This window comes from Sitophilus oryzae, unplaced genomic scaffold (genome assembly GCF_002938485.1).
Source record: "Sitophilus oryzae breed Bouriz unplaced genomic scaffold, Soryzae_2.0 scaffold_1179_pilon_pilon, whole genome shotgun sequence".
NCBI classification, from domain to species: Eukaryota; Metazoa; Arthropoda; class Insecta; order Coleoptera; family Curculionidae; genus Sitophilus; species Sitophilus oryzae.
Window position 1 is genome coordinate 2,194,115 of NW_022145814.1, and position 25,495 is coordinate 2,219,609.

Genomic DNA, 25,495 nt, shown 5'->3' on the forward strand with positions numbered 1-25,495 from the left:
CCCCTCCCCGCTTATGTGACGTCACATATTTTTCAAATTTATGCATGTATTAAAAAATCATTAAAACAAAACAGTTATTTTATTTTATTTTTCTTATTTTTACGACTAAAGCTTGATTTTCATGCATCCGTTGTTCGACGATACGTTGATACAATATTAATTTTATTGGTAGAATTTAAAGACCTAAATAATAAAGACTAAACTTTGTTGCGTGAGATAACCTCATAGCGAAAGTGCTTAATTATTAATAAATATAGATCAAAGTAGCAACTTTTTAAAGCTTTTTTTACATAATATATAAATTTCGTGCTTTACTATTTTAAATTTTAACATGTTACGTCACAAAACTTTTGGCCCCCCTGCCGCTTGTTACACTATGTCACATTACGGTGATTTAATCTGGTTTGTGTCACAATGATTGTGATTATGTCATAATTGTGACATACAAATACCCTGGGAGGTGTAGCACATGTCCAGAAGATTCACTATTATTACAAATAATAAAAAGATAATTGGATTAAATAAGAAAAGACATATATCATCACACCAAACCAAACCGATTCTGCTTTTTTTCTAGCTACAGGGATTTAAAATCTTCATTTTTTTTTCAATTTAATGTAATTTTCTTAATGCTTTAAGCGATTCAAATGAAATTCGGGGGGTAAAAGTTACTATAAGTGCAACATATTTTAATGTTAAAAAATGTCGACAAATTTACCAGGGACATGCATATGGCTTATCATGGGAATATTTTTGTAAAAAAAAACAGTCGCCACTGACTTTTTTCTCTTGATAGTACAATAATTGTGTAGGCCATTATTTAATGGCGCTTAATAGATATTTTGTCAATTTCAGTCTTCTTGATAAGATAAACACAATTTTATTAATTTGCCTTGATCCAAGACTAATAGCACATATTATACAGATTATATAAACTTTGTTTTTTCTTTATTGTTTTTCGTGGTTCCAATTTTCGGAATCGGGCACTAGTTAGGTTACTAGTTTGCGCACATAGCACGCCCACTTATGGCCTCTAAAATTATGCACAGCGCCTGACCCAAGAACGGTAAACTAATAGGATTGCTCATCCTCATAAGACGTCCGTTCAGCTCCTCCTCATAAGACGTCATTGTAGTCCTTGTCAAAGCCTTGTTGGCCTTGTCATGATAGTGTGTATTATTATAGTCTGTCCAACGAGAAGATCCTTGACAGTGATAGATGTGTCTGTCATTTTAATTTCAAAGTAGTTTATTTTATTTTACAAAGAAATAAGTTGGTACAACTGGAATGCATAGCGATATATTTAAAATTTGATTGACAAGATGACAAGTGATTACTTCAAAATATTGTGAAAAAAACTGTATAAAACTGAAAAAATGTAATCGAGTTATTTTATTCAATAAAAACGGTATGTGTTAATACAAAACAAACAAGAACAAGACACTACATACCAAAAAAATATAAAAAAGGTGATGCTGGGAACTGCTGTTCTTAAAAAATGCATTATCCGAGTATTTAATACGATTTATACAGTTAATTTTCTATACTGCATACATATAAGGTGTTTAAATAAATAAACTAAATAATGAACGTTTTGCATTCGGCAACCAATAATGCACGTGTTTGTATTATTGGTTGCCGGATAAGGACTAATAACCATGACAAGGACTACAATGACGTAACAATGCGAGTAGTTTTCGCATGCACCTGGCGGACACTATAGGCTGAATGAGCAGTCCTATTAGGTTAACTGTTCTTGCTCCTGACCGGCACAGTTATTAGAGAGATATCGGAAAACCGAATAGCGTCATGCAGTATTTACGCGTACCTTATCATGGTTACGATATGCGCGAGTCAATTTTTAACGCAACACCCGCTAATAACGTTACCGTCTGACGTAATTTGCAGATCAATTACACTAAGTGCTATTTCTAAATAACGTTTAAAAATTGCTTAAATGGGCATGTGCGGGTATTTGACAACCGGAGCCGGCCGGCGAGATCTTTTATTTTAAGTTATGTTTGAATTGTTTTGAATTATTACTTTAGTTTTATTAGATAATTTAATATTTAAGTAGCTGGGATTAGTTATAATTAAATAAATATGGCCCAAAATATGGATTCCACCTCTTCCAATATTAAAGAACCTATAAAGAGGCTTAGGCTTACAGCAGATGACGACTTAGCCCTTCTAAGAGAATTTGTTGCTTGTTGCCCTAAACCCACTGGCAGACGTTGAACAATAAAGCACTGGAAATAAGCACTTTAGCCCTTTAGTTTTAAAATACATAATACACAAAACAATTTCAAAGTTTTAAATTCAAAGTTAGGTTAAGTATAAATAGCGGACGCGAAGCGAACAGAATTCTTTCCGATCCGATAACTATAAATGAAGAGAGTTAATACCACCTCACGCAAAGGAAATAACATCTGGCCTTATTAACGTCCATGCACGCTATTCGGTTTAGCGATATCTCTCTATTACGCTGTTTATTGATATTTTACGCGAGTTTATTTTTGCGCACACAAAATGTGCGTAACACGTTTGCACATCGTCATAAAAAACAACTTTCGTACCACGAATTAGGGATAAGATTTTTATCTGTATACATATAGTATACCTAATCTGTGCTAATAGCAACCTTAAAAAAATTTAATGCTGTTAACCGGCCAAAGTGTTAAGTAAGTACTCATTGGTCCCTCATCAAATAATATGAAAAACAAGTTCCTATAAAGATGAGTGCGGAAATGCATAATTTTAATTAAAGTTACAGGATGTTAAAGTTTTAAAAAATAGGTCTTTTGTAATTATCTTAAATATCGAATTCAAGAGAGGAGATCGAATTCAACAAAATATCAAGATACAACTTTTTATCGGAATTAACGGCCAATTTACAAAATTTTGCTAACAAGAGAAGAAAGTCAGTTGGCTTGGAAATGACTATTTCTGATGACATTCTCTATATAATTTTACATAAATATAAAATGACAACGATCTTCATTACATAGTCATCGACGACGCCGTTTTATTTTCGATCATATTGTACTATAATTCAATATACTTTTAAAACTTGTCAAAATTAACACTAATTATATAGAGGTTAAGAAAGGATAATAGAACGTTTTGAGACACAAAAATCTCTTTCTAAAAAAATTTTTTTTATTCAATTTTTACTTGTCATTAATTTTCCTTACCGCACATACATGAACCAGCAACGCAGCATTTTTTTCTGTCTCTGTCACCTTACTATGATGTAAGTCAATTCTTTCTCTTTGTCTTAGTCTTATGGTGCGTTTAGACTTGAGCACGCACGAGCTGAGCGTGCGCGCACGGCATTCGTTCGCGCTCTCGGCTCCGTTCAAATTAAAAACTTATTTTTCGACGAATGAAATGAATGAAAATCCATTTGTGCGCGCACGGCAGAGTTGTGTTGGCGAAAATAATGGACGGCAAAGAAATAGTCGAGGCTGCAGTCATTGTTATGCACAGCTTAATTATTAACAAGGAGAAAAATCGAAAACATCGTCGCTGGTGGCAAACCCAAATTTTTAGAAATCGATATAATTTACTGCAACAACTTAGTGTCTGAGGAGGGCTATGATCAGTTCAAAATCTTTACAAGAATGACTAAACCCGACTTTGAATATTTACAAAATTTAATAACACCAAAAATTACGAACAAAAGATACAAATTTTAGAATAGCAATTTCATTAATATCGACATATTCAATATTAATTTTATTTACAAGATCTTGCCATACGTTTTTTTTTTGATTTTTTAATAATACAAAAACAAAAACACTCTATACTTAACATTAACTGTAAAATATAGTTAAAATTTTTGGAGGAAAAAACTGCTTGTCAAAAAAATATGTATAGTCTAAACGTCAAATTTAGTGATCACCACAGCCACTGTGAAATAAAGAGAAGACATGTAACGATCTATTTCAAAAATTAAATTGTTTGAATGTCATATAATATTGGCCGTAACTGTCGTGGAATTAAGCGATTATAAAGTTATCATAAATCATTTTTATCCAATAGAAACGTACTTTTTTATTTAACTAGTGAAAACGTTTTTTAGTTTGTTGCTTTTTGATTATACATGTTCCTATACCTAAAATAAATAATCTTTAAGTTATTTAAGATTTAGTTTTAAAGCTTATATTTTTCTTGATTCTAACCATTAGCTATAACTTTAAACGTCAAGCGATGGAAAACTATACCGGGTTCGTCTCAAAAGTGGCTCACCCCCTATAACTTTTTTATTTTTTCAGATAAAAAAACGAGATTTGGTATGTTAGTATATGATATAAATTAGGATTGATTGGTGTATTCAATTGTTTTTGGTCACTTCCTGTTTCACCGGAAATAACTACAACTTTTGATTTTTAAAAGGCACCCTCGGTATTTGTTTACTTTATTCGATAGAAAATGACATTCTGAATAGAATGACATATCATATGTCAAATAAAAAATTGTATTTTAAAATTCAATCTAGAGTACCATGGCTATGTTAAAAACACTAATTCTTCATCAAGGAGCCTTGGAAAAATAGATTTGATCGTCTAATTTTTTTAGTGTCTTGTCCTGGCCAGTTTAGAAAATACTCAAATCGTATTTTTAATCATATCTCAATTTTTTCACATGGAACGAGGGTGGCTCATTAGCATATTTGGAAAAAGCATTTTTTTACGAATAATTTGATACCACACACTTGATATTTCGAGTCAAATTTTCGTTACGAACCGCAAGTTATAATTTCAAATAAACCATATGCGAAAATGTCAAAAGTTGACATATTATATGTAATTTTATTCAGAGTGACATTTTCTATCGAATAAAGTAAAAAAATGCCGGGGGTGTCATTTAAAAATCAAAAGTTGTAGTCATTTCCGGTGTTTTCAACCGGAAGTGACTGAAAACAATTATTGAATACGTCAATCAATCCTAATTTATGTCATAGACTAACATACTAAATCTCGTTTTTTACCTAAAATCTTATAGGGGTGAGCCACATTTGAGACTCACCCGGTATATCCAACCATTTCATTTTGTAACACTTTGTTAAAAAATAAGCATATGATCGATCGTCATTTCCAAGACAACTTTGGGCCGTTTTTTTTCCGTCTCATATAGTGTATTATTAATAATATCAACTATTAGATATAAATATATGGTGCCCGGTGGCGTAGAGGTACAGGATCTTGTCTACCAATTTGAAGGTAGTGGGTTCGAATCCCACACCCGGCATTTCATCAGCCGACTATTTTTATTAAAATAAAAATAGTTTGGGTACCTACGTCGACTCAGCCTTAAATGAGTAGTACTTGGGATTTTCACAATCTTGATGTAATAATAGGCGGTTGAAGCGTAGTGGTAGCCACATTACCTTCCTTGTATACCGAACGGCTCTAGTATGGTAAGCTGTACCTTGCTACTCCCAAGGCGTTAGACGCTATACACGGGAGCTATTATTATTATTATTATTATTATTAGATATAAATAAAGAGCGGAAGTACGAGATATATTTTTATATATACACTTTATAAAGTTTTAGGGCAGCAGTATTTATAATATACGAAATTCTAATAATTAATTTTTTGACAAATGAAAATAAATTGTCTGATTGTTTGGCACTTAATGTCAAACTATATCTTAAATAACTTACAAACGATTTATTTTAGGTATAGGATGCGTAATAAAAAGAAACGAATTGAAAAACCTTGTTACCAGTGAAATAAAAAAGTAGGTTTCTATTTAAAAAAAAATTATTTAGGATATTATCTGACATTAGAACAATTTAATTTTTGCAGTAGATAGCCACATGTCTTCTCTTTATGTTACAGGGGCTGTAGTAACAGTAGTAATCACTAAATTTGTGGTTTAAGCTATACACATTTTTTTGACAGGCAGCTTTTTTCGTTCAAAAATTTAAAATATTTTTTTGTATGAGTGTACGGCAAGTTATGAAAAATGATAAAATTTTACGGAGAATTTAAGTATGCAATTAAAAATAAAATATTTTAAATGAATACCCATTTAAACTAAGAAAGTTGCTGTCAACTTTCGGTAGTTCCGAAGATGCCATCATATTGAAATGATTTTTAATCGATAGATCTCGTTGTAAAACAACGATGTGCAAAAAATATCCGATCTAGATGTTGTAGTTCTCTAGAAACTCATAATGCACGCACAGCCTGGGACACCCTTTATATGCACGCTTCGAACATTGAAAATTCGACGCTGATGGGGTTGAAGACATTCGAATATAAGTAAAACATAAATAAATTACATAAGAATTGATTTTATAAATTCTTACTTCAAATTTAAATTCTCTGAATCTTTTTTGAATTAAATTCTCTGAAAATTTTTGTTCTGCTAAAAAGACAAAATGTTAACAATATTGTAGATTTTACAAATGGCCACAGCTCCAGACACTCACCGTTTGAAACTATTGCGTGAAGTAGCTGGTACTAGAGTTTATGATGAACGTAAGGCAGAATCTGTGACTATTTTGAAAGAGACAGAGGGCAAAATTGAAAAAATTCATGAATTTTTAACTACAATTGAAGAGAGATTATCAACATTGGAAGAGGAAAAAGAAGAATTAAGGCAATACCAGCATTATGATAAAATCAGAAGGGCGTTGGAATATATTATTCATGAGGTGGAATTGAATGAAAACAAAAAGAAATTATCAGAGGTATTATTATTAAAAAACTGATTACTTTAAATAATCATATAATTGATCTTAAGGCGCATTCTCACGACTGGTGACATTCTCACAACATCGGCAAGTGAGGCGCTCACACGACGCGACGCGCGACGTGTCCATTTCAACAAGTACGCCAGCACAAACGTTTAAATCCTTGGCCAGTAAACACTATAGTCGCATCGATAGATACCGGTCGTCCCGAAATTATCGTTGCTAGTGATTCTTTTTTTTTCTTTTTAAGTTCTTTTACTGTACCCTGCAATACTATTTATATGTTCTTTATGTTTGGCCATCCATATGAAGGCCTCATTTTCGTATAAATCCATAAATTCCAAAACAATATCATTTGAAGACTACACGGGAAAAAACAGTTTTGTCCATTTTAATTGGAGCCGAGAAAAATGCAATTTAGTGTTTTTAAAGAAATATGTTATTTTCTGTTGAATAATTAGAAAAATATATATTACTACCAATTCTGAATTATTAATATTGTGAATTATCGCCATATTCTACCTTATAGGTACCGAAATAAAAATGTCAAAATGCAAAACAAAACAGGGATGTCCAATTAAAGGTTGTATAAAACCTAAATCTGAACTATTATTTTTTTGTTGTAGGAAGAAAATTAATATTTAAGTCGCTTTTTATTACAATACATAAATTTATAACATATAATACTAATTGCAAGATGCATGCTTGTCGACCATGCGTAGGGACACTTCTAATTTTTGCCATTTATGCGTGGACTACTCTGGTTTTTTCCTTGTACGGCAAAATAACCAAGTTGTAATATCTCTGGGACTAAGCGTATTATTGCTTTATTTTTTCTCGAATGACGCTAACATTTCCTATAAAGTTGTATCGCTATCTTAATTTCTATGAAAATGTGACATATCTGGGTTTTTTTCGTGTAGTCTTCATTTGTCCACTCTATTTATTGCTGTGAGAACAATTTAGGTATGTCGCCAATATTGAAGTTATAATGTAAATTTGATATTATATAATCTATTATTGTTTTAACGTTTTAAATTATCCGCAATTAAATCGAAAAACACTATACGATCCGGAAATAAACGGGACATACTCTATAACAGTACAATTATTTGCGCAGTTGTTTTTTTGCGCCTCGGCCAGTATAGACAAGGCTGGCCAAGTACACTTGGCAAGTGTACGAATAATTATTGTGATCCTTTGACTCGGCCTATATTTACTGACAGAGAGTGGGGACGCGACGAGTGACCAAGGAACCGTTCTCACGACATGGCAAGTATATTCCAATAACAAATGTTTGTCAAGTACACCAGTCGTGAGAATGCGCCATTATAACGTATTTTAAATAACCATTTAACTGATATTTTATTATAGTTAGAAAAACAGCGAGATGAGTCAGGTTCCGAGCAAAAAATTTTAGCTCAGGAGCTGAAAAAAGCTCAAGATAATATTAAAGTTTTGGCCAAAAAGAGCAAGGATTTGAATAAGGAGCTTATTTCAATTAAAGATGAAAAGAAAATTTTAAACAGTGATCACCAACATTTAATCACAGAAAGGGCAAAACTAGAATTAACAATTAAAGACTTATCAGATGATGTGCAAGGTAAAAATTTCTACTGTACCGGGTGCGTCTCAAAAGTAGTTCACCCCTATAAATAACATAAAAAAAATCGAGATTTGGTACATCAGTATATGACATAAATTAGGATTGATTGACGTATTCAATTTTTTTGGTCAATTTCTGTTTCACCGGAATTATCTACAACTTTCGATTTTTAAATGAAAACCTCGGTATTTCTTTACTTTATTCTATAGAAAATGACACTCTAAAAAGAATGACATATCATATGTCAACTTTCGACATTTTCGCATATTATGGTTTATTTGAAATTGTAGCATGCAGTTCATAACGACAATTTGACTCGAAATACCAAGTGTGTGATACCAAATTATTCGTAAAAAATGCTTTTTCCAAATTTGATAATGAGCCATCCTTGTTCTATTTGAACGAAAATTGAGATATGATAAAAAATACGATTTGGGCATCTTTTAACCGTCCAAGAGAAGACGCGAAAAACATTAAACGATCAAATCTATTTTACCAAGTCTCCTTGATTAAAAATTAGTGTTTTTAACACAGCCATGGTACTCTAGATTGAAATTGAAAATACAATTTTTTTAAGCGGAAATGTCAAAAGTTGACATATAATACGATTGTCATTCTATTCAGAGTGTTATTTTCTATTGAATAAAGTAAAAATATACCAAGGGTGCTATTTAAAAATCAAAAGTTGTAGTCATTTCTGGTGAAACAGGAAGTGACCAAAAACAATTGAATACGTCAATCAATCCTAATTTATGTCATATACTGACATACCAAATCTCATTTTTTTATCTGAAAAAAGTTATCAGGATGAGCTACTTTTGAGACACACTCGGTGTACTGAGAATATGTTACTTGAATTTTGACATTTCGTAGGAGATAACAAATCAAAAGAGCGAGCCGAAAATGAGTTAGCTCGTTTAACACAAACCATCAAAGAAAAAGAAACAGAATTAGAAAAAATTAAACCTTTATATGAAGAAAAGAAAGCAAGAGAAGAAGAGTGTACAAGAGAACTTGCATTGAAGGAACAAAAAAGGAAAGAACTGTATGCAAAGCAAGGTAGGGGAAGTCAGTTTGCATCTAAGGAAGACCGCGATAGGTAATTTAATTAAACACTGTTTCTATTTTTTACTATTGAGATTTTTTAGGTGGATCCAAAATGAACTAAAATCACTGAGTAAACAATTAAAGGATAAAAGGGACCACAGAGATAAATTAGAAGCCGATCTTAAAAGGGATGCCCAAAAGACCATTGATTTACAAAAGAAAATTGAAGAACAATCTCAAGAATTGGAAAGACAGAAAAATTATATTGATGAATATAATAAGCAGTGTTATGAACTAAAGAAAAACAAGGATCAATTTCAGACAACCAGAAAGTAAGTTCCTATAAACAAACATGATGAAGTACAGTAGACTCTCGATTATCTGAGCTAACGTGGGCAGTACCGTAGCTCGGATAATTGGCGGCTCGGATAATCCGGATTTTGCATATCTAATATATCAATATTAGAATACAAATAATACATATCAATACTTAAGTTAACATATTTTATTAATAATTTTACAAACAAACATACAAACACTTAGGTCTGCAGAAAGAAATATAATAATTCTCTTAGAAGGGCTAAGTCATCATCTGCTGTCAAAAACTTTTTTTTTTCCTTTTAAGCTTTCTTATTCGACTAAAGGCAACATAATTGGCATGCGCAGCGGCAAATCAAATGCGCCCAAACACGGTAGGTTTATCTTGTTTTAGTTTAGAAGTTCCTATGGTCATTATTAGTTATTCCACTCGCTTGTTGGTAGCTTCAAAATCGCGTTTTTGAAGGTGCTGAGTGCATCTTCAGGGCAGTGGAACATTTGACCACGCAGTTCATTCTTAATTTTTAGAAAAGTAAAAAGTCGTTAGGACATAGGTTGGGACTATAATATGGAGGATGGTTCAACGATTTGATATTTTCTTGTTTTAAAAGTTAATTGTTTTTCGAGCTACGTGGGAATATACATTGCCTTGGTGGAGGATCATTCGCCGTTGAATGTCGGATTTTCGAACCAAGAAGTTTATATCAAATAAGGCGGTTGAGGTCTTCTAGAATATGTAGAAGTGTGCTTTAATGCTTCTAAATTTAATTCTCAATTTAACATACTCAATATATATTATTACTTAGCAATAGTTAGTGAATATAATTTAATTAACAGGGAATTGTGGCGTAAAGAAAATAACGTTCAAGCAAATTTGACATCGCTTAAAGAAGAATTGGCTAAAGCTGATCAGCAATTGAGATCAATGGTTGGTAAGCCAATATTGAATGGTCGAGACAGTGTTCGTAAAGTATTAGATACGTTCATAGGTATAATTATTTTTATTTGACATTTGTGAAGGGTAAGGGAAAAAACCGACGATGTCCATTTTATAGGAATTTTTAAGTAATCAACTTAATCTGTTTGAGAATCCCAAATCTTAAACACATGCTAAATTGTAAAGGATATCCAAATAATAATGCATACAGTCATATTTTTTGTATCTTTAACATGGTATTTGACAACATTAAATCAGTTTTCTCTGTGCAAGTCAGTTTTGTGACATCGTCAGTTTTTCCTCTTAACCTTCGTTTATTCTTTTTCACTTAAAATAAATATTCTAGCTCGCGGAGGACGAGAAGCCGATATAGCTAAATGTTATTATGGTCCTGTAATTGAGAATTTTGAATGTGAAAAAAGTATTTACATAGCAGTAGAAGTAACAGCCGGTAACAGATTATTTCATCACGTTATTGATAATGATAAAGTAGGAACAATGATTCTTAAAGAAATGAATAGGCAGACTTTGCCAGGAGAAGTTACTTTTATGCCATTGAACAGATTAAATGTAAGAGAAATGGACTACCCAAATGACGCGGTAAGTTATTTATCCCTTTATAGGAAGGTAAATCTTCAAAATAAAAAGTTATTTTGCAATTTTGCAGTTATTTTGAAATTTGTAATCACCACTGAGTTGAATTCAAACGGAAACCAGATTGTCAGTGGCTTATTACTAGTAAAATAAATTTGCCTAACCGACAATAACGATAGTAATTGTTAATAAACTTCAAATTAACAATTACTAATTTTTTAGACAGTTGATGACACTACATGTAGTCAAACTTCAAGACTTCACATAGTGTCATTTGAACAGAATGTCACTGGTTTATAATAGGCGTATCTGCTAAAAACTAAACTGTTCTTGAAGAGCTGTTTTTAAACATTTTAAATAGTCTTTTCTTTTTTTTCTGATGTCGGGAGGAAGACATACCTCCTAAAACCTTAAACATTTTTAGTCAGTTAAGAAAATTTGTTTGACCAGTAAAAAACTACTGAAAAGCTGGTGTCCGTTTGGATTCAATGTGGTGGTGTTTAAAGAAAAAAATAATTAGTATTTATTTTATAGTCGAAATCTTCCCTGAGTCGTAAAATAACAGTATATTTTTGTTTTATTATTTTGCCAATTTTTGCCTACTTTGTTAAAATTTGTACTGCACGCCACTGGTCCCGTTATATATTCAATCATAAAATAATTAACTAGAAAGAAGTGTCAACTCCAAACCAAACCAATTGACAGGTTGACATGATGGCTTCATTTTTATTTCCGTTTCCGGTTATTCAATGGCGGGCCCTCTTTCAGTTTAAATGTATTTTGTACTCTTTCTTATCATAAATAAAACAAAACAAAATTTTATTCAAACATATTTATTTGAAATATGAGACAACGGGACTAAATAAATATAAAAAATAAAGAATTGAATTATTTCTACAGCAATTACTTAATTATATGCAATTTTAACGTAAATTAGTAAGGTATAAGCATGACTTACAGTAATTTGTAAATAAATACGCGTATTCACAGCCATCAAGGATAGAAAACGGGGGCAGACATGAAAACGGGAGCCTTATACAAAAATCTGAAAACAGAAAAACAAATTTTTATACTAAAATTAACAATGTAAAAATATCAAGGTATAAAATATAAATATACTGTTTTTAAAAAAGCGTCCATTATTCCCAAAGAGACCTGGTTTGTAAATCAAAAGAAGCAAAAGAGACTTTTAGTCGGATAACAATCAGATTGTATCAGTCAGATTTACTGCGTTATTGACAATAAATCGCACATACTGGAGATAACTAATGTTGGCTATAGTTAAAATGATCTTACCTTGCTGTAAATTGTTTCCATTTTCAAAAAAAAATCGCCGATCATAAACATAACAAAATTTTCTTGCATCTAAAAAATACAGAAATAGTGTTTATTTACTACCTATTTTTAATATACATGGGACATACCTAGTACTGCAGAAACGTCTTTTTCTCCAGGATTGTTCATGTAATAATGTATTTTATATGCTTTACTACCTTTATATTTATAAATTTCTGCCGAAATATCAAATTGAATTTACAAAACAAAACTAACCGGAGAGAATTAAAATGGCGTTGAAATTTGTTCTAGAACAAATCTGAAGTTGTCTCTGAAATCTGTCAATTTTAAACTGTGAAGTTAGACAATAGTTAGACAGAAACATTGCTGTCCTTGTCTAGGCGGCCATACTTGTCGTCAGGAGATGACAGGATTGACACTAATGACTGTTTCAAATTTTCCTATTTCACTGTCACCCCCCTGTATTCAATACTTGGGTAACGTAGGTTGGCAACATTGCAAAGCTTCTATAAGCGTCAAAATATGTTATAGGATAATGAATCTGCAGCTTTAAAATCTTTCAGTTAAAACATCAAAATCATCAGTCAAAATAATTGCAATTCTTTAAGAAACATCCTGTATACAATAGTTTTATATAATATATTATGTTTACCTTCTCCATTCTAAATATAAATGCTTATTTCTAGTTTATGATTTTGTAATATTTTTTTTTTCAAATGTCACAAAAGTATTAATTTTTGCGACGTGATTGACAATATAAAAAAGTAATTTTAACGCCGAGGCATAAAAGTAAAGCACTTTTACGCCTAAACACAAAAGTAAGAAAAATATATTAGGTATTAAACTGACATAAAGTAAAGTTTGTGTAAAATTTTCTCTTTCTTATTATTTCCTATATTCTATAGAATGAACAAGTTAATGTTTTAGGATGCCATTGCAATGGTTTCTAAGTTAGACTATGACCGAAAATATGACAAAGCAATGAGATACTTGTTTGGAAAAACTTTAATTTGTCGACACTTGGACGCCGCTACGAAATTAGCTAGAAGTACTGGTTTGGACTGTGTTACATTAGACGGTAAATATATCAAATATACGCTAGTAGAACTTTAAAATATACGCCTTTTATTAACTTTAGGTGATCAAGTTTCCTCTAAAGGATCTTTGACCGGAGGATACTTTAATACATCTAGGTCACGTCTAGAAATGCAAAAGAACAGAACGGAAACTATTTCTCAAATTCAACAGTGTGAACAAGAATTAAAAAATTTGAAAAGTGAATTGACAAAGACAGAAGCTTCAATTAATACAATCGTATCCGACATGCAAAAAATTGAGACTAAGAATAGTAAAGCTAAGGGTATATATGACAAAGTTAAAGGTAAGCTATATAACAAAATTATCTATAGTCTGTCCAACTAGGGGATACAGCCAAACATACTGACAGTTGTTTTTGTCACATAATTTGTATTTTCTGTCATTTTTTAGATATCTGCTGAAATATTCCCTAACTCGTTGGGCAGTCTATAATATTAAATACACCATATGACCTTAGTAACAGAAAAAATCATTTTGACATTTATCATACTATCATAGGCAACCGAGAGTCTTGGGTCGGTACTTACATTTACGTATAAATAAAATATACTCCAGATATTCATTTAATTGCGCATGCCTCACCTAAAGAAATTTACATTAAATTAATTACATTGGTTGGTGTTTTTAAAGGGAAGGGGTATTTAAGCGATATATATATATATATATATATATATATATATATATATATATATATATATATATATATATATATATATATATATATATATATATATATATATATATATATATATATATATATATATATATATAATATATATATATATATATATATATATATATATATATATATATATATATATATATATATATATATATATATATATATATATATATATATATATATATATATATATATATATATATATAATATATAATATATATATATATATATATATATATATATATATATATATATATATATATATATATATATATATATATATATATATGTATATATATATATATATATATATAATAATATATATAATAATATATATATATATATATATATATATATAGTGAGCTGTATATATATATATATATATATATATATATATATATAATAGCAGAGTGTATAATAACTAATATAATAATAATAATATAATATGTATGTATGTAATAATATGTATATATATATGTAATAATATGTGCTATTAATAATGGTTGTTGCCAGCAATAATAATATATATGCTATAATATATATATAATAATAATATATATATATATATACATATAGCCTAACTTACCCAAAAGTCAACCTTACTTTCACGTGGTACACCCTGTTTACACAAACGAGGCTCGTATAGGCCGTATAACCTTATACAACCCCCAGACCTGTCATCTTTCTGGGGAAGAGGAGAAGTAGACTACTTCTACTCGGCTGAGAACGTAGCACAGGGGAACTATTGTCTCAGTCCTCACTGTGCCATAGCCATCCCTTGCTACAGTTGCAGCCAAACTGTGCAGCAGCGTAACCGTCACAGTTGAACCCTTTTACGCATCTAACACTCATCAAAGATGGAACATTCGAGTGGGACAAAATCATCGTCCGGAGGGGGTGCCTACTCGAGCGTATCATCGGAGAACTAAGCAGCGTCAGTGTTTTACGTTTGCAGCGTGGAACGTTCGTACTCCTGGACAGGAAAAAAAAAGGGAAGTGGTTGACTGACATTTCACCTAACCTTCAATTTTATTTATTTTATTTAATATTTATAACACATTATCATGGAGTTGGAAACATATCAAAAAAATAGTTAGAAACAATAAACTAAACAAAATCACTTTTTACACGCACAAATAAAAAGTAATCTAAACAGAACCAAAACAACAATCAATCGGAGTTTGGCGCAATCGCAGTTCTATCGATATCCGAGTGAAATAGACTTATGCAGCATTAATATGGAGCTGAGTTATGTTGTCGTTTTCTTTGTCCTAACCTAACGGAAACACGGGGTTAAATAGGGAACACTGAGTATATTTTATTTATACGTATATGGGTATTTACATGCCTAGGAGTGAATCGCTATGAGGATCTTGTAAGTTGGAGAGAGAAAAATGCGAAGTGTTTATTACATAACCACTTAATCCGGCGGTTTATTTCATGCGCTTGGGAAAATACTTGCTTTTCTCTCTTTGTTTACTACATTTTATTGTACTGAACACATTGACTGTAGTACTTTTCGTACACACTCAAATCGGCACCAGAACTGGACGTTGCATAACCGTGTGTGTGATAATGATTTGTTTTTGTTATTGGGTTATGCTGAAGAAATTCCACATAAACTTTTTTCAATAATTCAATAAAATAAATTTCCATTTGTTACATCTTGCATTGCACACATTTGATGATTTTTTTAATAATATTTTTTTTTTACCAGGCGAATTGAGACTTATGAAAGAAGAACTTTCAAATATAGAAAAGTTCAGAGGTCCGAAAGAACGTTCCTTGGCTCAGTGCAAATCTAATTTGGAAGCTATGCAAGCAACCAGAGAAGGATTGGAATCTGAATTACACCAAGAACTACTTTCATCCTTATCAGTTGCTGATCAGCAACAGGTTGATTCATTAAATGATGATATACAGAGACTGCAACGGGAAAATAAAGAGGCTTTCAGTACCAGGATGAAATTAGAAGCAGAAAAGAACAAACTGGAGAATTTGTTAACAAATAATTTAATTCGTAGGAGAGATGAACTTTTACATGCTCTTCAGGTATTTTTATTAGTAGATAGTGTTGATATAAACACACTTTTTTAACTTTTTTGTTATTGTTTCTTAGGAAATATCGTTGGAAGACCGTAAACGACAATTAACAAATTGTAAATCAGAATTTGAGGAAATTGATAAAAAAATCGATAAAGTTAATAAAGAATTGAGTTCCATAGAAACCAAAATTAAGGATATGACTAAAAAGGTAAGTTCTTTTCTTCATTATAGGCATACTGACAACTGTACACAGTGTTCCATTTTCGTCGTCATTATCAAATATCTCCGTTGTTGAAGATAAAACCTATACTAGTAAAAACATTACTAAAAAACTGTAAATACAAAAATACTGGGCTAATGCCTAAAATATTGTGTAAGTGTTGTGTATACTAGGGTTGGTCAAAAAAGTCGACTATTTTTTTTTCACTTTATACTCTGAAAAAAAGGTTGGTAGATACCTCAAAAAATTTTCTTCGTATGAGCTCTTAATTTTAATAGGAAGGTCCTCTGTCTTTCAGTTTTCGATGTTTTCCTTATTATTAGAAAGAAAAATTCATATCTCGGTATCTACTATCTGGAAAAAAATATCTCGTCTCATATATTTGTGGGAACTTGAATTCTTCACAAAAAAAGGTCCCTTACAATTTTTTTTTAAACCTCATCGTTCGAAAGTTATTAAAGGTTGAAATTTGATTATTTTAATGTAGATTTCTTTTTTCTTATGAATTTTAGAACTCGTTAACAAAAAATATTATGATAGGCGCAACTCATGGTTTGGTAGGCAATTCACTGCTCTACAAAACTGGTTTCTTATGGTACGTATACATAGGTGCGCTGCGCGCCGAGCTTTGGCCGCGCGTTACTTTTATTGTTTTAACGAACATCCCGCTATCCATAGAAATCCCGCGAACATGTGTTTAGTCGTTAATCATACGATAGAGACCGTCTGAGAACTAAGCAATTTTAGTGAAGAGTAGTGCGGCTCTTTGATCACCAAATTAACATACAATATTCAAAGAAAACATAGAGACAATTTTTTCAAATAAAACACACAAAGTAGCCGATAAATGCGGGCGGCATGCGCGCGCTGTTTTCGACGGCCGTCCCAATTGAACAACGAACATAGAAAGCGGAGTGTCGAAAAACCGACAGAAGATGATTCGCTTGAAAACACGTACAAATACAGGCGAATTGGTGAGCGCGCGCCGCGCGTTTGCGGCGCAGAGCGGCGATGTATACGTACCATTATTAGACGATTAAATTAACCGTTGAAAAGATTTTTTAACAGTTTTTGATTCGAAGGGAGTTTCGGGAAAATTTGTACAAATTTGAGTTTCTATGAACAAAGAAATGTTTTAAACTTTTTTTTATTTTTTTTAGTCCGAAGCATGTTTGGGTACATTGAAACAAAAAATGCTTGCGTTTTTTCTAACTTAGAGTCAATGGGTCTTATGAATAAAAGTTAAGCAAATGCTTTCACTTAAATTTCTTGAAATAGACTTATACAATTTGTAAACAACCAACAAAGATAGTTCTATAGAAAAAGCAATTGCTTCTCTTTATTCATCAGGCCCATTGATTCATTAAACTTCGAGTAAATAACGTTTTTGTCACAAATTTAATATAAAAAGTATTGATCTAGAACAGGGTTTCTTAAACTTTTTGCAGTCACGGACCACTTTCGCAATTTGTACAATTCCACGGACCCCTATCAGAAATAATAGAAGAAAATTTAAAAAAGCCTTATTTACATAAAAAGAAAAGGTTTATTAGTAGATTTATTACACGCACACTAGTAAATTAGTGAGAAGGATGCTGCTGTTTAGCCTCAATGAGAACGTTAAATTGTGGTGTTATCTTCGACAAGGCAAGGCGCATATCATCTGCGACGTTCAATCGGTTGCGACTTTTTGTTTTTATTGATATCAGAAAGAACCGAGAACCCTACCTCGGGAGGCAAATGTACGTAGTAGCAAATGGTATCAGAACGGACATAGCTCGGTTGAAGTAGAGCTTCAAGCGAGGAGAGGGTAAGCTTGACTTAAAGAACACCAAAACTCGCTAAGATCTTTTGCATGGAATTCAGCTTTCAAAACTTCTTTTGATCTCATGTCAATTAAGTCATCTTTAATATATATTATTTTATTATATTATATATAGATATTATCCTTGTCGATTATAAATGGACCCCGCACCCACGTTTCATTTTGAAACGATTCCAAGTTAAAGTAGCCTTCAAAAGAAGTTTGCAATGTATCCGAATGCTTAGACACCTCTTTCTGTAGCATTTTTGATATCGTGTTGCCGTCACATTGTGCTATTAACTCTTCAAACATCGGAAAATTTGTAAAGTTACCAGATTTCACCCTCCTTTTCCAAAGTGGCATCCACGATGGTTACCGCAGAGCTCTGAAGAGACAAGCTAATTTCATTCAATTGAGTAAATATATCTGCCAAATACGCCAAATATCTGCGCAAATCTTCACTCTCAAGATATTCAGACAGTGAATTTCCTTTATCTTTTAGAAAAATGAACACTTCTGTCCTCAACTCAAACAATCGCTTTAAGACCTGTCCCCTTGACATCCAACGAACTTCTGTGTATTAAAGGAGTACTTCATGTTCTGACCTTGTCCTGACCCCATTTCTTGACAAAGTCTTTTAAACAGGCGGTGCCGCGGTGGTTTAAGGCTCTTGCTCTGATGAAGTTAATTATTTTGACACATATAGACATAACTTCCTTCAGAAATGTAGGTAAAGTCCGCGAAGCCAAGGCATGTCGATGTAAGACACAATGAGTTATTGTGACATGAGGGATCTCTTTCTTGACCAAAGCCGCGAAACCAGACGTATTACCAAGCACTGCGGGAGCTCCATCGGTGCAGATACTACCAAGTTTAGTCTTCCAGTCTATATTTTGTTTGTTGAAAATCCTTTTTGTCGTTTCAAAAACATCTGAAGCCTTTGTAAAAAAAGTGAATTACAAAAAAGTGAAATCCAAAAGTGAATTACAAAAAAGAAAATCTTCTTTAATACTACGTGTGTCTTGTTGTACGTAACGGACAAATAGCAAGAGTTAGCTACATTGTGACACATCTGTGCTTTCATCTAATTGAATGCTGAATGGAAACGGTGAATCAATCAATTCTTCAACAACTTGTAAAACATTTGACGACATTTCAACAATTCTAGAATTAATAACATCGTTTGATAAGGGAACAGGTTCAACTTTGTTTTTTTGATTCTTACGCGCATCGCGTAGTGCTAAGTGATCAAAAAAAAATAAAAAAATACCTACTGAAAATAAAAAAATACCTACTGAATTCGCCGCCCTACACTATTTCTTTTCTAAATAAATATGTTTACAGTTAACTGACGTAATGCGAACCGCGGGGGGGACCCCTGATACACATTCTATGGACCCCTAAGACCCCACTTTAAGAAACCCTGATCTAGAAGAAGAAAAAAAATTTCAATTTTTATCAAAAAGTTTTTTTTTTATTTAATATCAATTGAGATATAATTTTTAACATTTTTAATATAATCGTACATTTCTACTGCAAAAAATTGTCTTTATTGCAGTTCGGAATATCTTTTAAACGGTTAATTTAATTGACTAATAATAAGAAATCATTTTTGTAGAGCAGTGAATTTCTTTCAAAACCGTGAGTTTTTGAACGCGTTTGGATACGCGCATCATAATGATTTTTTTTGTTAACGAGTTATAAAATTCATAAGAAATTAGAAAACTGATTTAAAATAATCAAATTTCAACCTTTAATAACTTTCGCATGGTGAGGTTTACAATATAATAATAAATTTCCTACAAATATATGAGACGAGCTATTTTTTCCAGATAGTAGATACCAGAGCTGCTACAAGACAATTTTAAAAGGTCTTAAGTCTAAAGTCATTTCTAAAATCAAAATGATTTAAGTCTTAAGTCAATTTCAATATAAAGTCCAAATGACTTAAGTTTTAAGTCTTTGACTTAAGTTATTTTCTTTCATGTCAAGTCATTTTTGTAAAGACTTAAATCAATATAACGTTATTTAAGTCTTTTTTTGACTTAAGTTTTTTTTACTTAGGTCTTTTTTTTACTTAAATTATGATAATCTGCAAATTAAATCAGTAAAATGACTTAAATCAATATAATTTCCCTCAAGTCAAGACAACCAGAATTTTTAAATGTTAATATTAACTTTCTATTGCCTAATCTTTTTATTCAAAGGTATTACCCATTACCGATTTTTTTATTATCTACCGGGTGCGTCTCAAAAGCGGCTCAACCCTACAACTTTTTTATTATTTTATTTAAAAAAACGAGATTTGGTATGTTAGTATATGACATAAATCAGGATTGATTGGCGTATTCAATTGTTTTCGGTCACTTCCGGTTTCACCGGAAATGACTACAACTTTTGATTTTTAAATGGCACCCCAGGTATTTTTTTACTTTATTCTATAAAGAATGTCACTCCGAATAGAATGACATATCATATGTAAACTTTTGGCATTTTCGCATATGGTTTATTTGAAATTATAACTTGCGGTTCATAACGAAAATTTGACTTGAAATACCAAGTGTGTGGTATCAAATTATTTGTAAAAAAATGCTTTTTCCAAATATGCTAATGAGCCACCCTCGGTCCATTTGAAAAAATTGAGATATGATTAAAAATACGATTTGAGCATTTTCTAACTGACATGGCCAGGACAAGACACTAAAACATTATCAAATCTATTTTTCCAGGGCTCCTTGATGAAGAATGTTTTTAACATAGCCATGGCACTCTAGATTGAATTTTAAAATACAATTTTTTCTTAAGCGAGAATGTCAAAAGTTATTCAGAATGTCATTTTCTATCGAATAAAGTAAAAAAATACCGAAGGTGCCATTTAAAAATCAAAAGTTCTAGCCATTTCCGGTGAAACAGGAAGTGACCAAAAATAATTGAATACGTCAATCAATCCTAATTTATGTCATGTACTAACGTACCAAATCTCGTTTATTTATCTGAAAAAATAAAAAAGTTATAGGGGATGAGCCACTTTTGATACGCACCCGGTATATTAATTTATGGTAGATACAGATTAGGATAAAATATTAGATAAACAACTATAATAAACAATAAAAAAATAAACGCATCAAGGACATAAAAACATCAACAACTTAAATAAAAATAAATTTCGTGGTTCTTTGTACAGGTTGTCCCATTTTTGTGTTTTTTACAATGTTTCTCGTTTATGAGCAGCGGTACAAAGATACGGTTTTCCCAGTTGCTACTTTTTTATGAAACTAAAGATATTTGATAAAAAACATATTTGATGCAGCTGTTAAAATTTTATGGTAAAAACATATTAAAAAAAGACTTAAATCTTTTCTAAAAAGACTTAAATCTTTTCTAAAAAGACTTAAATCTTTTCTAAAAAGACTTAAATCTTATGTAAAATGACTTAAGTCATTAAAAAAAGATTTAAATATGTTTTAATGACTTAAATCTTTTCTAAAAAGACTTAAATCTTTTAAAAGACTTAAATCTTTTTTTAATGACTTAAATCTTTTTCTATTTTGGAATAAAGACTTAAATCACAAGTCATTTTGAAAATGACTTAAATTTTAAGTCTCAAGTCGGCTCTCGAAATATGACTTAAAATCAAATGATTTAAGTCATTAAAATGATTTAAGTCAAAAAAAGACTTAAGTTTTCTGTGAGCCTGCAGCTCTGGTAGATACCGAGATATGATTTTTTCTTTCTAATAATAAGGAAAAATCGAAAACTGAAAGGCGGAGGACCTTCCTATTAAAATTAAGAGCTCATACATGGAGAGAATTTTTTGAGATGTCTACTAACCTTTTTTTCAAAGTATAAAACGAAAAAAAAATGGTCGATTTTTTTCACCCACCCTAGTGTATAGGGTAATAATAGGAGAGTAAAGCAAGTTTTTTTTTAATGTGCCAGAAAATATACAGGCTGTCTCATTTAAACAAAGCACAACTTATTATGAGTAATATTTAACAATCTGTTGGTAGCTATTCAGTATGTCAAAGGATAACCGAGATGGAGGATCCCATAAAAAAAATATTTTCAATTTCTCCCTGTATTTTATAAATGAAGCAGAGTATGATATTTATGATTACGGGATTAGTTTTACGAAAAAGTTTGCGAAAATAATCATTCTTTATCTTCAATAATAACGGACAAATCCGACAAAGACAGCGAATAAAATAATTTTTACGCTTCTGTATACCATGTATATTTTAATAAAATAATTTTTAAAAAATAGTTGAAACGTGAACAAACTGAATTTGAAAGTTGGAAAGCTAAAGAAAAAGAGGCTCAAGACAAAATAGATGAGGACGCAAAACATTTAGAAAAGTTTGCATCTAAGCAAAACTTGCTAGAGACAAAAATTCAAGAAAGTGTGGAGAAGATCAATCAACTAGGCGCATTACCTGCACAGGATCTTTATGGCCAATATGTTAAAATGTCTTCTAGAGCAGTAAGCTACTATATTTCATAATCTAAATGCAATTTGTCTAAATCAATTTCTTTTGCACAGTTATTCAAAGAATTGGAAAAAACTAACAATCAATTGAAGAAGTTCAGCCACGTCAATAAGAAAGCTTTGGATCAATTTATGAGTTTTTCAGATCAAAAGGAAAAACTTCAGAAAAGAATGGAGGAACTAGAGAGGGGGTAAGTGTTTTTTTCAATATTAAACTTGTGTTGCTGCTCTTTGCTGTTATCTAGGGCGGATAAGTAAAAATTTGTTCAAAAATATTCTATTGACTAAATGTACGTTGCTCTAACCACGTTTTAACGACCCTTTAGTGATATACCGTGCTGGAATCTGTTTCTTTTGGGTCGGTAGTTACATGTGCGGAAGTAAATCGCATAGGGATCTTATTAAGTCAGAGTGAGAGAAATGCGACGGTGTGATGTTGCGGCGTTGCCGATACGCCTTTCCCTATCAAGTAAAGTAAAGTCACGATGGCAAACCGCTTATTTAAAAAAAAATAAGTTAAATGATAACTAGATAAAATCATTAGATATGTTTCTGAGCATCTGAAATGGAATTATAAGGATATCGTTAGGGTGTCCATTTTTTTAATCGCGATAATTTAAAAACACATTTCAAAACATTTTAACACAACGACACTAAAACTCACGAAAACCTCGGAAGCATTCGGATTAGTGATGGGCAAAACTGTTATTTTTAGATAACAGTTGAAACTGTTATAGTTATTTATAAAAAACAGCTTAAAATAACAGCTTAAAAATAACAGGTTTCTTTATTTTACTGCTAAATATCTGAAAGAGTATGAGGCGGTCATACCTACGCCCTGCCCCTCGATCCGCGTAGATCCTGAATTGCGTAGCAGTGTACAGGGTGCATCTCACTCGACGGGCGAGAAGCTCTTAGTTATGATTTTACCATTTGCGGTCAAAAAATAGCAATATAAGAAAATGTGTAGTATATTCTTCATAAGTAAACCAACTACACACCAGAGTTCGAATTAATTTTACACTTAAACTAGCGTGTACCCGCGACTTCGTTCGCGTCGAATTAATAATTTCTAATGGTGATGATAAAGCAAAACAAGAATTTCCATTAACATACAAACTGGATAAAATTTTCTCACATTTGCCAAAAATAAGCTGTATGATTTTTTAAAAAAATTCAAAATATGTAAAAAACAAAATAAATTATGCGTGTCCAGGCGTTTTCCCGAAAGACTAACCGTTTTTTAAATAACAAATATTGTAATATTTGAGGGGCGTTTTCACCCTGTTGTAATTTGAGATTCGAGAAACCCCTCCTTATCGAACCTCAACCCCACAGTCAATCCGTTTGACAAAAATCAGCTTTAAACGTCAAGCAGTTTAAGCAGAATAGTGATTACTCAATGGTCATATTTTATGAAACACCCTGTATATATTTTTAAACAATCTTAAAATATGTAAAACAACATAATAAAATATACGTGTTTTAAGAGTTTTTCCGAAAAACTCACCGGTTTTTAAATAAAAAATATTCTAATATTTGAGGGTAGTTTCGCCCCCTTACAATTCGAGTTTCGAAAAATCCTTTCTTATTGAACCTCTACACCCTAAAGTCAATCCGTTTTCCAAAAATCAGCTTTTTACGTCAAGGGCTTTAAGCAGGATCGTGATTAATCAATGACCAGATTTTTCAAAACATCCTGTATACATTTTTAAAAAATCTTAAAATATTATTCTGAAAATTTTTCAGAATAAATAAATACCTAAATATTGAAACTTAATAAGTAAGTACTGAGACATACAGCGCCATAATATCTCGACCTCCGCCCGTTATGCTCCTAACAGGTTGAAAAACAATGTATCTAAAACAACTGATGCGTTATTCTCCAACCCGTTGCGAGCCTCCATCGACAATCGACCGATGCAGCAGCGTTCCTTTCCCACTCCTGTTATCTCGACCGCCAGGCGTTATGCCCGCAACTGTTTCAAAAAACCTGCTTCTTTTATATCCTATTATTTTTAAGCTGTTGCAAACCCAATACGACCATCGACGGCATCGACCGAAGCAGATACGTTCGCCGTAGCGCATTCCCCATTCCGTTGTCCGTTGTCTCGCCGCCTGTATCGATGGTTGACGAAATAACATGTTTTCCATCCATACTAGTTGTTTTTTGGAATTGCTTCGAGCAGCATAGAATTTCGTGGCGCTGCAGAGCGCCGACTAAAAAGAAACTTATGGGTGTTCTATGTCAAGAAAATACAATAATTACAACATTACAATACAATAATTTTAACAATAAACAATACCACATGGTACAGGTATAGTCTATAAAATGAATAACTTTGAATTTTGACCGTTATTTTTTACCAACATGACAAATATAAAATCCCTCTGTCAAAAAAGTTACTGATATTCTTTAAGTATTCTTTAAATTGAGTGCCTGAACGAATCAGATAGGTAACTCTTTTTACTTTCGTGAAATAGAAAAGGAAAATAATAAAACAAGTGACAGTTCTTCCTCTTCTTGCAAAAATCAACACGAAATCGCATAATTGTCAGAAGTAAAATGTCATCAGCTTTTGACATTTCTAAATATCAGACCAATGCCGTCTCTAATAGAACAGCCTCGAGCGAGATATATGACGTCACGCT

The 25,495-nt window shown here is 31.7% G+C and overlaps 1 protein-coding gene across 1 annotated transcript in view; it reads left to right on the forward strand.

The window, feature by feature from the left end:
* LOC115891334 (structural maintenance of chromosomes protein 3-like) overlaps positions 1-25,495 on the forward strand; it is a 36,363-nt gene that overhangs the window by 1,183 nt on the left and 9,685 nt on the right. Inside the window, exons 5-16 of the mRNA XM_030911783.1 lie at positions 6,413-6,706; positions 8,084-8,312; positions 9,189-9,414; positions 9,464-9,694; positions 10,518-10,669; positions 10,964-11,217; positions 13,435-13,585; positions 13,646-13,888; positions 16,005-16,339; positions 16,407-16,541; positions 22,622-22,837; positions 22,898-23,034. Of these exons, the coding sequence (XP_030767643.1) occupies positions 6,413-6,706; positions 8,084-8,312; positions 9,189-9,414; positions 9,464-9,694; positions 10,518-10,669; positions 10,964-11,217; positions 13,435-13,585; positions 13,646-13,888; positions 16,005-16,339; positions 16,407-16,541; positions 22,622-22,837; positions 22,898-23,034 (2,603 nt within the window). The remainder of the gene's footprint in view (positions 1-6,412; positions 6,707-8,083; positions 8,313-9,188; positions 9,415-9,463; positions 9,695-10,517; positions 10,670-10,963; positions 11,218-13,434; positions 13,586-13,645; positions 13,889-16,004; positions 16,340-16,406; positions 16,542-22,621; positions 22,838-22,897; positions 23,035-25,495) is intronic.